General features: G+C 39.8%; 2 protein-coding genes across 4 annotated transcripts in view; both read left to right on the top strand.

Annotated features, from left to right (window-relative positions):
* On the top strand, positions 7,511-9,856 carry LOC104792790 (serine/threonine-protein kinase BIK1). The gene is made up of 6 exons (XM_010519015.2): positions 7,511-7,830; positions 8,001-8,308; positions 8,386-8,521; positions 8,617-8,759; positions 8,844-8,967; positions 9,085-9,856. Exons 1-6 carry the CDS (start codon positions 7,782-7,784, stop codon positions 9,507-9,509), a joined length of 1,185 nt encoding a protein of 394 aa, XP_010517317.1. The 5' UTR covers positions 7,511-7,781; the 3' UTR covers positions 9,510-9,856.
* Positions 10,336-12,912, top strand: part of LOC104792794 (probable dual-specificity RNA methyltransferase RlmN) — a 4,137-nt gene continuing 1,560 nt past the window's right edge. Inside the window, exons 1-10 of one of the 3 annotated variants that reach the window (XM_019246998.1) lie at positions 10,336-10,686; positions 10,777-10,852; positions 10,944-11,041; positions 11,135-11,239; positions 11,332-11,418; positions 11,761-11,877; positions 12,022-12,125; positions 12,341-12,480; positions 12,566-12,702; positions 12,819-12,906. In XM_019246998.1, coding sequence (XP_019102543.1) covers positions 10,444-10,686; positions 10,777-10,852; positions 10,944-11,041; positions 11,135-11,239; positions 11,332-11,418; positions 11,761-11,877; positions 12,022-12,125; positions 12,341-12,480; positions 12,566-12,702; positions 12,819-12,906 — 1,195 coding nt within the window. In that variant the 5' untranslated portion in view covers positions 10,336-10,443. The remainder of the gene's footprint in view (positions 10,687-10,776; positions 10,853-10,943; positions 11,042-11,134; positions 11,240-11,331; positions 11,419-11,760; positions 11,878-12,021; positions 12,126-12,340; positions 12,481-12,565; positions 12,703-12,818; positions 12,907-12,912) is intronic. The other 2 variants (XM_010519017.2, XM_010519016.2) reach the window with 2 other exon arrangements.

A 12,912-nucleotide genomic window follows, 5' to 3' on the forward strand; every position in this document is an offset into this window, starting at 1 on the left:
GTCGCATCATTGGTCTTGTCACACGGGATGAAGTGTGCCATCTTGGAGAACCGGTCCACAACAACAAAGATTGAATCCTTGTGTTTAATCTTTGGCAATCCTAAGACAAAGTCCATAGAAATATCTACCCAAGGGGCGTTAGGAATAGGTAATGGTAAGTAAAGACCATGAGGATGTAACCTGGATTTTGCTTTGTGACAAACAATGCATCGAGCACAAAATCTCTCAACGTCTTTCTTGAGATGGGGCCAAAAGAAGTGTTCCATTACCACGGCCAAGGTTTTGTCGACACCAAAGTGACCCATCAAACCTCCACCATGTGCTTCAGTGAGTATCAAGTCTCGCATGGAACCTTGAGGAATACACAACCGCTTGTCTCTAAATAGAAACCCATCCTGCAAGTAGAATGCTTGGTATGCTCCTTTGCCATACTCCTTGTAGCACTCTCCAAATTCTGGGTCATCTTTGTAAAACTCTTTGATATGCTCAAATCCCATTACTTTAGCCTCCTTAGTAGCTATGAGAGCATATCTTCTTGACAAAGCATCAACAACCACATTCTCTTTGCCCTTCTTATACTTTATCACATATGGGAACGTCTCAGTGAACTCCAACCACTTTTCATGTCTCCTCTTAAGTGAAGTCTGACCCTTGAGATGCTTGAGGGTTTCATGATCGGTGTGAATGATGAATTCCTTGGATAACAAGTAATGTTGCCACGTTTCTAGTGCTCGAACTAAGGCATAAAGCTCCTTGTCATAGGTCGGATAGTTCAACGTAGCTCCACTCAACTTCTCACTGAAGAAAGCCACGGGTCTTTTTCTCTGATGTAGTACAGCTCCAATTCCCAAGCTTGATGCATCACACTCTACTTCAGACATAACTTCAAAATCTGGGAGGGCTAAGACCGGTGCTTGTGTGAGCCTCTCTTTAAATGTGTTGAAGGACTTTTCTTGAGCTTCTCCCCATGAGAAAGGCACGTTTTTCTTGATCACGGCAGTCATTGGTGCAGCCACTGTACTAAAATCCCTGAGAAACCTCATGTAAAAGCTTTCGAGACCATGAAAGCTGCGAACGTGTCCAATCGAAGTTGGAGTAGGCCATTCTCTTATTGCCTTAATCTTCTCCTCATCCACCTGTAGGCCGTGTTTACTCACTACAAAACCTAAAATACACACTTATTAGTAGAAAAGGAGCACTTCTTTAGGTTAGCATAAAGGCCTTCCTTCCGAAGTGTTTTCAAAATTAACCCTAGATGTTTAATGTGATCAGAATGGCACTTACTGTAAATAAGTATGTCATCAAAATAAACAACAACAAATTTACCAATAAATGACCTTAGAACCTGGTTCATTAGTCGCATGAAAGTGCTTGGGGCGTTGGTTAACCCAAATGGCATGACAAGCCACTCATAGAGACCTTGCTTGGTTTTGAACGCGGTCTTCCACTCATCTCCTTCCCTCATTCGGACCTGGTGATAGCCGCTCCTCAAGTCAATTTTGGAGAAGACGATTGCACCACTTAACTCGTCCAACATGTCATCTAGTCTTGGAATGGGATGTCGATACTTGATAGTTATGTTGTTGATTGCTCGACAGTCTACACACATCCTCCATGTTCCATCCTTCTTTGGAACTAACAGAACTGGTACTGCACACGGGCTGAGGCTCTCTCTGATGTACCCTTTATCCATGAGATCACGCACTTGCTTCTCTAACTCCTTAGACTCCTCTGGATTCATTCGGTAAGTTGGTTTGTTAGGTAGAGCAGAACCTGGTACAAGATCGATCTGATGTTCAATGCCACGAATAGGGGGTAATCCTGGTGGTATCTCCTCCGGAAACACGTCTTTGTATTGATCTAGTACAGCTTGTACTTCAGCGGGTAGTTCAAGCTCACTTGTACCTGTACTTAAACATTCTTTGAACAACATTAGTAGCACGGTGCCCTTGGCACTCATGGTTTTACAAACCTCATTGGATCTCAAATAAAGGTTAGAAGTCCTTACCTCGACCTCTTTGTTCATGTGTTTTTGCAACTCATGAACTTCAGAAGGACTTAAAGGGGCAAGGTTGAACTTACGGTCATTGTGCGTGAAAGTGTAATGGTTTGTTCGACCGTCGTGAGTTGTAGCTCGGTCAAACTGCCATGGTCTTCCAAGAAGAAGATGTCCGGCTCTCATTGGAACTACATCGCAAATGACTTGATCTTGGTATTTCCCAACGCTGAATGATACAGTAACTTGTTCAGCAATTTTCAGCTCGGTGTCATCGTTCAGCCACCTAAGTTTGTATGGCCTCGGGTGCTTTGTTTTCTGAAGACCTAACCTGTCCACCATATACTTGCTAGCAACATTAGTACAAGAACCTCCATCAATAATCAAGTTACATACCTTGTTCTTGATTGTGCATCGAGTGTGGAAAATATTTTCCCTTTGAACTTTCTCCTCGGGGTTGACAAGTACACTCAGCATACGTCGGATCACAAGAAGTTCTCCTGTGTCGGGATACTCCACGTCATTCTCCGGATCAGTACGGTACTCATCTTGCTCGTCTTGAGACTCATAGTCTCCACTAGGTGTGACAATCATCAACCTTTGGTTCGGACATTCTCTCGCCATGTGTCCCCTGCCTTGACATTTAAAACAAGTAATGTCACGGGTACAAGATTGACTAGTGTTAGGGAACTTACCTGGTTCGGGTTTAGAGGTTTTAGGTGCCTCATTAGACTTGTTCTTAAACCTAGAGTCATTTCCCACGGTTTTGCTTTTGTCCATGCTCCGGCTGTTGCTTGAATTCCAAGGCGTGTTGTTTCTAGTACGGTTCCTTAAAGACATCTTACGCTGGATTTGCTGCTCTACTTGTACAGCCTTGTGAAATAGTTCATGTAGGCTGCTGTAGTTCGATGTCTCCACCTTTCGGGTTATACGCTCTTGCAAGCCGTCAATGAATTGAGCCATTAGGGACTCACTCGATTCTTCCAGCTCCAATGAGTTCATGAGCTTCTCAAACTCCTCAAAATACTCATCCACAGTCCTTGTTCCCTGAGATAATTTTCTAAAACGTTTTTGTAAGTCTCGTTGATAATGATCAGGTACATACCTCAACCTCAAGAGGTAATTCATGTCGAGCCAACTGCTGATGGTAGCAAACCGCTGCCTCCTTCTATCGGCTACCGTCCTATCCCACCATGACAAGGCATTGTTAGTGAGCTACGCCAATGCAAGGGCTACCTTTCGGGCTTCTCCATAGCCATAACATTGGAATATGTATCCCATACGTCTCTCCCAGTCCATGTAAACCTCCGGATTAGACTTTCCTACAAAAGTAGGAGGTATTAGTTTAACATCTCGATTTTGTTCTCGTGGTTCTACCTCTCTAGCACGGTTCCGCATCAAAGGATCTTCTCTCCGCTGATGTTGACGCCTTAATGGATCTGGTGGTGGATCATCATCATCATCCATGTCAATGGATTCGTCTTCCTCGTCGCGGACATTCCTTTGTTCTGGATCTGGTCCAACGTCAACCCTCGCTTGAGGTTGCTCCAAACGGCCTATCCTATCGCCGAGTCCTCTCAACTGCTCTGTGAGGGTTCTCATCATTTGCATCATGGCGTCTTGGGGTATATCTGCGTTTTCTCCCATAGTGAGTGTCTAGAACGGATCTGCGCTTAGAGAAAAACAACAAAGGATCAACGTACCACAGAAGTTGAAAAGGGAAATGTCAAAGAAAATAAAGGAAACTTTTTTTTTTTTTTGAAATTTTAAGAATGACAAGCAATATTAGACAATAAAAGCAATGAAACAAAAGCTGAAAAAAATTTTTTTTTTTTTTTAAATGCGAGATGAACTAGTACGACAACTAATACAGAGAGTGAAACAGACGACTTAAGGAAACAAATTAAAAATATAATTTTTTTTTAAAAGTTTGTAAATAAAAGGTTAAACAAACTAGAGATAAGGCTGTTAAATAAAAGAAACTAGGATTTTTTTTTTGTTTTTTAATAAAATAAAACAAAAGCTACAAATCAAATGAAAGTAAATGGAAAAGATAAACCTGGCAAGGGAACAGCGTGAACTGTGCTCTGATACCAGATGATACAAGACTCGGTGGTGAGTCTTATACCGGGATAGAGATGATGGCTTCACAAGCTGGCGGTCGCTTCTCTCTTGTGAAGGAAAGATGGTCAATGATGTAGATCTAACACGTTGGCGGTCGCTTCTCTCGTGTGGGATCGGTAAGGGGGAAGTGCTAGCGGATTGAAGTACACCATAGAGATGTGATTGGTCTCTGATACAGTACACGAACTTAGCCTTGTGGAATCTCACACACAGGATAAAGAACAAGCTTATTCTCTCAAGAACACTTAAAGAGAAAAAGTAAGAAAATTCAGTATTTCATTGATAATCAAAGGTGAAAAATCTAACAACTGCTGCAGGGGGACTTTATAAGAGTCCTTCAGCTAGCCCTAAGGCCGAAAATAAATGCAAAATAATGCAACAAAGGAAAGCAAATAAAATCAAACACAAAACCATTGTTTTTGGAAAGTAAATAAACTAATAAAAGAAAATGCTAAAGTAGACTTGATCTCTCTTGATGAGCAAGTCTTCTAGCCGTTGTTGGGGTTGGTGGGACCTGCAAGGATCGAAAATATTGAATAAGACTTACCTGGATGCGATCTAGGTCCAATAGACGTTCCTTGAACCACTTCTTGTACTACTCGATGAACTACTTCACGGTTCTTGTCTTGTATTGGCTTGTTGGTTTGTTTACTGAAGTAGGGGTCTTCCTGGAGTTCCTCTAGAGTATCTTGATCAGCCTCTTGATGCTCGTTCATGTCCTCTATGTCTTGGTCTTGATCTTCACTATATTGATCGGAGGTGTAGCTTGTATCACACGTCTCATGCAGATCCAATGTCTTCTCTTGGATTCTTGAGGTTCCTTGACCTGCCAAAAGAGGTTTCATACCTGGGGAACTGGTCTGATCAAGGCTCATTTGGGTGAAGGCTTCAGCAAGCTCTTCCTCGGTAATGTGATCATGTCCATTATGGTGGCATGATGGTGGTACAGACCAGTTGACGTCCTTCAGCTCTAGGGAGCTTACAATGTCTTGAACGGCTAGGTTAAACCTTGTCCTTAGCTGTTTAGCCTTTGATCGTGTCATAGGGCCTTTTCGTACTTCTGGTACAGGATGTAGTACAAGATCTGGTTCAACGGTTTGGTTTGTAGGATCGATGTCCGCATCACAAGACCTTTTCACCCAAATTCCCCATATCATAGGACCGTATAAGATGCAACTCTAAAGAAACAAAACAGACTTAAAGAATAAACTATCAAACACCTGAATTCTAAAATACATTAAAGGAGTCATGAAGCTACAAGCAAAACCAATGGAGAGTAGGAACCTTCATGGACAATAGGATAAATCAGAACCACAAAATTACACCTGCAAGACTCTAAACATATATACATCACCTAAACCACTACCTGTTCAAATCTTATTTGATTCTAACAGTAAACAATCGATCAGAATTGTAAACCCAGACTCACACTCACACTAGATTCAAATTCTCGTAACAAAACCTAATCAAAGATGAGATGACGAACCTTTTGTGTGTGCGATCCGCCAGCCGGTTGACCTCGCTGTTCCCTTAATCCCATCATAGGAACCTTCCGCCATCGTTATCGCTGTGGGAGATAGAAGGTCTTGAGCAACGAATCGTCACATCGAGTGGAATCTCGATTGGAACCCGAAACCTCGACATATCTCTCTCATATATGAAGATCTTTCGTGTTTCAGCCAGAAAATCCAACGATTCAAGGTGAATCGGAGAATTTTCAGGGTGAAACGACAAATCGCCGATGGTTTCACCGTTTCTTTTACAGAGAAAGATATGTCGCGAAGAAAAAGAAAAAAAAATTGTTTATCCTCCTTTATATTTCCCCCCAGCCAATCAGAACTGATCACGCATCGGTTCTCATACGATTCTCAAAATCCCTCTCGTGGAACCGATTCTCCTAATTTCTAATTTCTTTTTGGGTTTTTTCTTTATTTTTGGGCCTGAAAATTCCACAAAGAATCTCTAGTGGACTTGCTCTTACTTACTAATATCCAAACTGAGTTGTCAATATACCCACAACCCAATTTTGGGACAAGGCCAAAATAATTAAACCGTTTTTTTTTTTTTACTAAATATTTTTAAACCTGTGGGCTCATAATTTACTTTTAGGATTTATTACTTTTCCATAAATTGTGTAAAAAGTTATCTATAACATCGCCTTGACGATTCAACTGGAGGCATTTACATATACATCCACATACTGTATATGGATACAAAGACATGTATGGATATCAGAATTTTATTTGAAATCATATGTTGCAACTCAACAACCGAGATGTAAATTTTAATTTTGTAACGGTTAAACAAACAAATATCGACATCTCAGCTAGAGAAATCAAATCTAATGTAAACTATATGTAAGAGAGAACAAGAAAAGCTAAAGACTTTCTGAATTTAGTGTATAGAGAAAGGTGACTCTTATAACCGGAACAAAAGGTGAGTTTTAATTTGTAGCTGTGTCTGGAAGACAAGGCAAAGTCCAAGTGGGTGCCTCCGTACGTCAAAGTTGTCCAACCCGTATTATCTCGAAAATAATCTTTCTTAAGAAAAGTTTTTGGATTCAAAAGTCCAAGCCATACCAAACAAGACAACGACGTATAAAACGATACGCGACTCATAAATTCACAAAAAAAACCTACCACCCAAGTCAAACCTATATTCCATTTTTATGAATTCGTAATTATTATGACTTTTTTTTATATAATCATTTGTATTTATATCTCTTGGGTCAATGTATCTTGTATGTAAAGCTTCATATATCTAGAAAGAAATAAAAAAAACCAGTTCCGTACGAGATAGAAAACGAAGTAAATGGACATGACATCTAGATTTTTTCATTGGTGTATGGTGGTGATTAGATTTTCGACAGTATATTATTCTACAGGTTAATTTAAGCAAATCATGGTACAAACATTAATATATAGAGCTATCCACATCTATTCAAACTGCACAAAATTTTTAATCTAATATTTTTTCTAGGGGATTTGGCCGGTTGTTAATTGGTAACTTTTAAGTGTTTTTTTTTTCTGCTTACACACACAAAAACCAATAAACGTCGAGTGACCAAATCAAACAACTTGTTACGATCGACAAACGTCATGTTCCGCTGTTTGTTTGTCGTCCCGTTAATGGTAATAATTCAGACACGCACCGTAGTAAAAAAACTGCACCCAAACAAGTAAATCTTGACTAAAAATGTCTTCTTTATTTGTCAGCCAAAAACGCTTAGGATATTGCCAAAAGACATTTTTTTTTTAAAATGGGTCACCATATCATTTTGATAATATAGAATCCAACGACCTTTATCTTTTCGCCGAACTATACACCTTTTTTTTTTTTTTTCTGTGTCCATTTGTTTGACTTTTTTTTCACACATCCACAAAGAAAAAAAAGACCATTCTTCTTCTAGTCACCCTCTCGTGCTTCTCATTAAAACACCAAACCCAAAACCAAAACTTTGTTCTCTTTCTTCTTTCCTTTGCCATATCTGTTCACATCTCTCTCTCATCTTTTATATCTTTTTCGTTTTTTTGCCTTTGTTGGTCGAAAGTTTCTATATTTCTCTCTTTTTTTCTTCTCTGCTTACAACACAATCTGCTCAAGAAGCTAAAGAAGAACGATCAAGAATCAAAACGGAGAAAACGAATCTGATTCTTAGCTAATGGGTTCTTGCTTCAGTTCTCGAGTCAAAGCCGACCTCTTCCACAGTGGTACTATCTCTCTCTCTCCAACTATTTTTGTCACAAGAAAATCTAGAATTATGCATCGCTCTGTTCTACTCATCATCACGATTCATGTGTTTTAACATACAAAGAAAAGAATGGAAATTTCCGATTTTGATTGGGCTTCAAATTTTGAAAATGGTCTGTGTGTTGTGTAGGTAAGAGCAGCGATCTGTTCGGTCTAAGTCTCTCGAGTCGGAAATCTTCATCGACTGTAGCGGCGGCTCAGAAGACGGAAGGGGAGATATTGAGTTCGACCCCTGTCAAAAGCTTCACCTTTAACGAACTCAAACTAGCCACCAGAAACTTCAGACCGGATAGTGTGATCGGAGAAGGTGGCTTCGGTTGTGTCTTTAAAGGTTGGTTAGATGAGACCACTCTTACTCCGACTAAACCTGGAACCGGTTTGGTCATCGCTGTTAAAAGGCTTAACAAAGAAGGTTTTCAAGGTCACCGTGAATGGCTGGTACAGTTTCTCAAACTTGGAGTGTTAAAGTGTGAATGTTGTTGTGTCTGATTTGTTGTGTTCTGTTGTGAATTCAGACTGAGATCAACTACTTGGGGCAAATGAGTCATCCAAATCTTGTTAAACTTATCGGTTATTGTGTAGAGGATGATCACCGTCTTCTTGTCTACGAGTTTATGCAAAAAGGAAGTCTTGAGAATCATCTATTCAGAAGTGAGTCCTATGGACCATCTTATCTTTGATGATCAATTCTATGTTTTTTGTTGTTTTTGGTATTTAGATTCTGATGAAACATGGTTTTGATGCAGGAGGTGCATATTTTAAGCCACTCCCATGGTTTCTACGGATCAAGGTTGCGCTTGATGCAGCAAAGGGGATTGCTTTTCTTCACAGCGATCCCGTCAAAGTGATATACCGAGACATTAAAGCCTCCAACATCTTACTTGATGCGGTATGTAGAGAAATACATAATTTTAAAATATAGTTAGATGTCTTCAAAGTGTTTTACACTGATGACTTTGTTTCCCTTAAACAGGACTACAACGCAAAACTTTCTGACTTTGGACTAGCTAGGGACGGTCCAATGGGTGATCTGAGCTATGTTAGTACAAGGGTCATGGGTACATATGGCTACGCTGCTCCCGAGTATATGTCATCAGGTAAATATCTACCAATCCTCATATATGAATTATGACTAGTTTGATCAAATATTCTAGAGCATATGGATAATGGTTTGAATATTTGTTTTGTCTCTCCATTTGTGTAATCCTTTTTAGGTCATTTGAATGCAAGAAGCGATGTGTACAGTTTTGGAGTTGTGCTTCTAGAGATTTTAACGGGTAAACAAGCGTTGGACCATAACAGGCCGGCTAAAGAAGAAAACCTTGTGGATTGGGCTCGACCGTACCTCACAAGCAAACGCAAGGTTCTCCTAATCGTTGACACTCGGATAGACACACAGTACCTACCTGAAGAAGCCGTGAGATTGGCCAGCATTGCGGTCCAGTGTCTCTCATTCGAACCAAAGTCGCGCCCGACCATGGACCAAGTGGTCCGTGCCTTGCAACAACTTCAGGACAACTTGGGAAAAACAAGTCAGACCGATCCTGTTAAGGATACCAAGAAACTAGGTTTAAAAACTGGTTCTAGGTCATCCGAAAAACGGTTCACGCAAAAACCTTTTGGCAGGAACCGCGTTTAAGCTTATACTTCTAAGATTCGGAAAACAGGTCAAGCTGGTAACTGAATTCCAGGATGAACATTTTTCCGGTGAGTACTTGAAACTGCGTACATATCCGTTTTGGACGGATTGAACACAGTTCTCGACAAACCGTGCATGTGGAGAATGATAATGGATGTATTACATCTTTCCGGGTACATGTCCCATACCAGAGAACATGTGTGGCCTTAGGCTTCCTTGTATGCTGTTTATATCGAGTGAAGTATATATGATGAGGTCATTTTTGCCTCTTGTGTATAACACTCTTTGTATTTTTGTTCTTTCAATTTTTTTCCCTAACCGTAATTTTGAATTCGAACTTATATATATATATGATATTAGCCCAAAATACTAGAGGTTAAACTGATACAAAGAATAGCAAAATTCCGAATTCGAGTTTTATTGGCTACTGAAATTATACACTATATAGACATTATTAAATAACGTATTGTATGGATGTAAAGTTATAACAATGGTCAATTTATATATCCCAACTAATCTTCTTAATCAAAATTTGGATTGTCATTTAAAATCCAACCTTATGATTTTTGCATCAAGTCACAAACGAAAAGCAAAACACAACCGTTTTAACACTTAATTGATGGCATAGGGTGTTTTACAAAAATACATATAAACAAACTTTGATTTGGTTTCAGTTTTAACATTTTGGTATAATTCGGTCCAAATTTCCCGGTTAACAATTACTGAAGTGCGAGTGAAGAGTTCGTGCCGGTTCTTGATTCTGCATTCGAACTGCGTGACGTTCTTTCGGCTTATCCGCTTTGTGAGCAAAAAAACTATAATCGAACTTGAAGAGAGAGTTGCAGAGAGGTTTTAGCCGCAGAAGAAAAGGGTTTACTTTACTCTTGTCTTCTTCCAAGTTCCAACTTCTGAGTGAGTGATCGAATTCGAAGCTATGATGACGACAACAACCAATACCATGGCTATGCTCCAAAACCTAGTCTTCTCTGTTCCCATCTCTCGTATGGTAGTGCGGCGTCACTCCTTCGCTACCGCCTTCGCCGCTGCCGCCACAACCGTCGTACCGTCTCCTAAACTGGCCTCAGCCAAACCGGCACGTACTCCACACATTGACTCGCAGGTTCTCCTCGGAATGACGGAGCCTGAGCTTCAACAGCTCGCTATCAACCTTGGTCAAGTAAAGATCCGATTTTTTTTTTCAATTTAAGAATGATTCGGGTTTGATTTAGTCGATAAAGTTCTGATTTTTCCGGTGGGAATTTTGCAGGAAGGATACAGAGGGAAGCAGCTCCATCATCTTATTTACAAGAGGAAAGCTAGTAAAGTTGAAGACTTTAGCAATTGTGAGCAAATTCTCACCAAGTTCAAGTTCTATGCTTTCTGAATATTTCATCTTTCTTGACATTAACCAATCTTCAATTTGATGCTTTAAAGTGCCTCAAACGTTTCGTAAAGAACTTGTGGATGGTGGATTTAAAGTAGGAAGATCACCCATTTACCAAACTGTTACCGCAACTGATGGTACCATTAAGGTAACTTTGTGTGTCAATGTTTGAGATTTTTTCTTGCTTAAGTTGTGTTTGATTAGTGCTTAAGGTTTCCAGTGTTTTGCTTTTATCTTATAGTTGTTGCTAAAGCTTGAAGATAACCTATTGGTCGAAACTGTTGGTATACCTGTTCAAGAAGAAGAGAAGGGCATAACGCGCCTCACTGCCTGTGTCTCTTCCCAGGTGGATTTGACTTTCTTATTGTTGGAGATTTTTACTTTTTGGCTTTGCCTAATTGAGTTTTAATACTGATGTCTTTAAGTTTTCTGCTTTAGGTTGGATGTCCTCTGCGTTGCTCCTTTTGTGCCACGGGAAAAGGAGGGTTTTCAAGAAATCTTCAGCGGCATGAGATTATTGAGCAGGTTTGCTTCTATATTACCTCTTGTTTTCTGCAGTTTATGGATTATGTGAATTGAAATATGTTCAAAAGAATCTTATTTGGAATGATGATCAAAAAGAGAGTATGGTTACAGATTTATGAATTTGTGGTTTAGTTCCAAGATAAAACACTTAGGCTCAGATCTTAAGTAGAATACCTTATGCAATGAAAAAGACTATTAATCTGATCCTAGATGTTTCATCATAGAGAGGCGTAAGTGTTTAGAAACAGATGTTTGTTCTCACTTGAGAGACCCGGGAGAAGAACTCTTCGTAAAAAATGTAAATGTGGCTTGTGTTTACAAGTGTAATTTTTAAATCTCTAGGTGTTGGCTATTGAGGACGTGTTTAAGCATAGGGTGACAAATGTGGTTTTCATGGGAATGGGTGAGCCAATGTTGAACCTAAAGTCAGTGCTTGATGCTCATCGTTGTATGAACAAGGTAAGCCATTTTCCATTTTGACATGATTCTGTGTAGATATAATTGAAGTTTCTCTGCACAAATATATGATTTATTTCTCTGCATAATTGTTAAACAATAAGACATAGCACTCACTTGACAGCAGTATGCTTTTCATTTACTTAGGACATTGAAATCGGGCAACGAATGATTACAATATCAACAGTAGGTGTTCCGAACACAATCAAGAAGCTTGCCTCACATAAGCTTCAGTCGACCTTAGCTGTCAGGTGCGTCCCCACTTTCTGTCTTTGTTCATGTGTTGGTCAAAAACTAGAATGATCTTTTCTAGTTTACTCAGCTTTCTTAGGTCAAGATACCACAAACATATCATGAAATCTTAATTTCTAAACATGTACCATATGCTCTGGATCGGTCACGTATTAATGATTTTCATGTTTTCATATTATTTACTTACTCTCGAGTTGTTCTTTTGGCGAATCAGCTTACATGCGCCAAATCAGAGTCTCCGGGAGAAAATTGTACCAAGTGCTAAGGCTTATCCGCTGGAAGCAATTATGAAGGATTGTCGTGATTACTTCCAGGAAACAAATAGACGTGTCTCCTTCGAATATGCCCTTCTAGGTGTGTGAGCCGTGCAATGAAACCAATTTTCTGTTTTGTCTCCCACGTTACATCACCTAATATAAGTTTAAAAATGATGATGCAGCTGGTGTCAATGACAAAGTTGAGCATGCGGTGGAACTTGCAGAGCTACTCCGTGAATGGGGTAAAACTTATCACGTAAATTTGATACCTTACAACCCGATAGAAGGATCAGAGTACAAGCGACCTTACAAGAAAGCGGTATGTTACTAACCATTAAGCCTACGCATTTGTATTTTTTGGTGTTTGAATTCAGAACCTCATTGAAAAATACAAATAAAAGTTCCTTAAATCGCTTCTTTAAACCAAATGTACAGGTCCTAGCGTTTGCAGCTGCATTGGAGTCGCGTAAGATAACTGCCAGCGTCAGGCAAACAAGAGGACTTGATGCAAGTGCTGCTTGTGGTCAGC

This window comes from Camelina sativa, chromosome 6, assembly GCF_000633955.1.
Source record: "Camelina sativa cultivar DH55 chromosome 6, Cs, whole genome shotgun sequence".
NCBI lineage: Eukaryota > Viridiplantae > Streptophyta > Magnoliopsida > Brassicales > Brassicaceae > Camelina > Camelina sativa.

Coding starts and splice junctions, on each gene's coding strand:
- LOC104792790 (XM_010519015.2), top strand. CDS start 7,782: ATGGGTTCTTGCTTCAGTTCTCGAGTCAAAGCCGACCTCTTCCACAGT. Junction 7,831..8,000: donor AGCCGACCTCTTCCACAGTG/GTACTATCTCTC, acceptor TGTGTTGTGTAG/GTAAGAGCAGCGATCTGTTC. Junction 8,522..8,616: donor TGAGAATCATCTATTCAGAA/GTGAGTCCTATG, acceptor GTTTTGATGCAG/GAGGTGCATATTTTAAGCCA.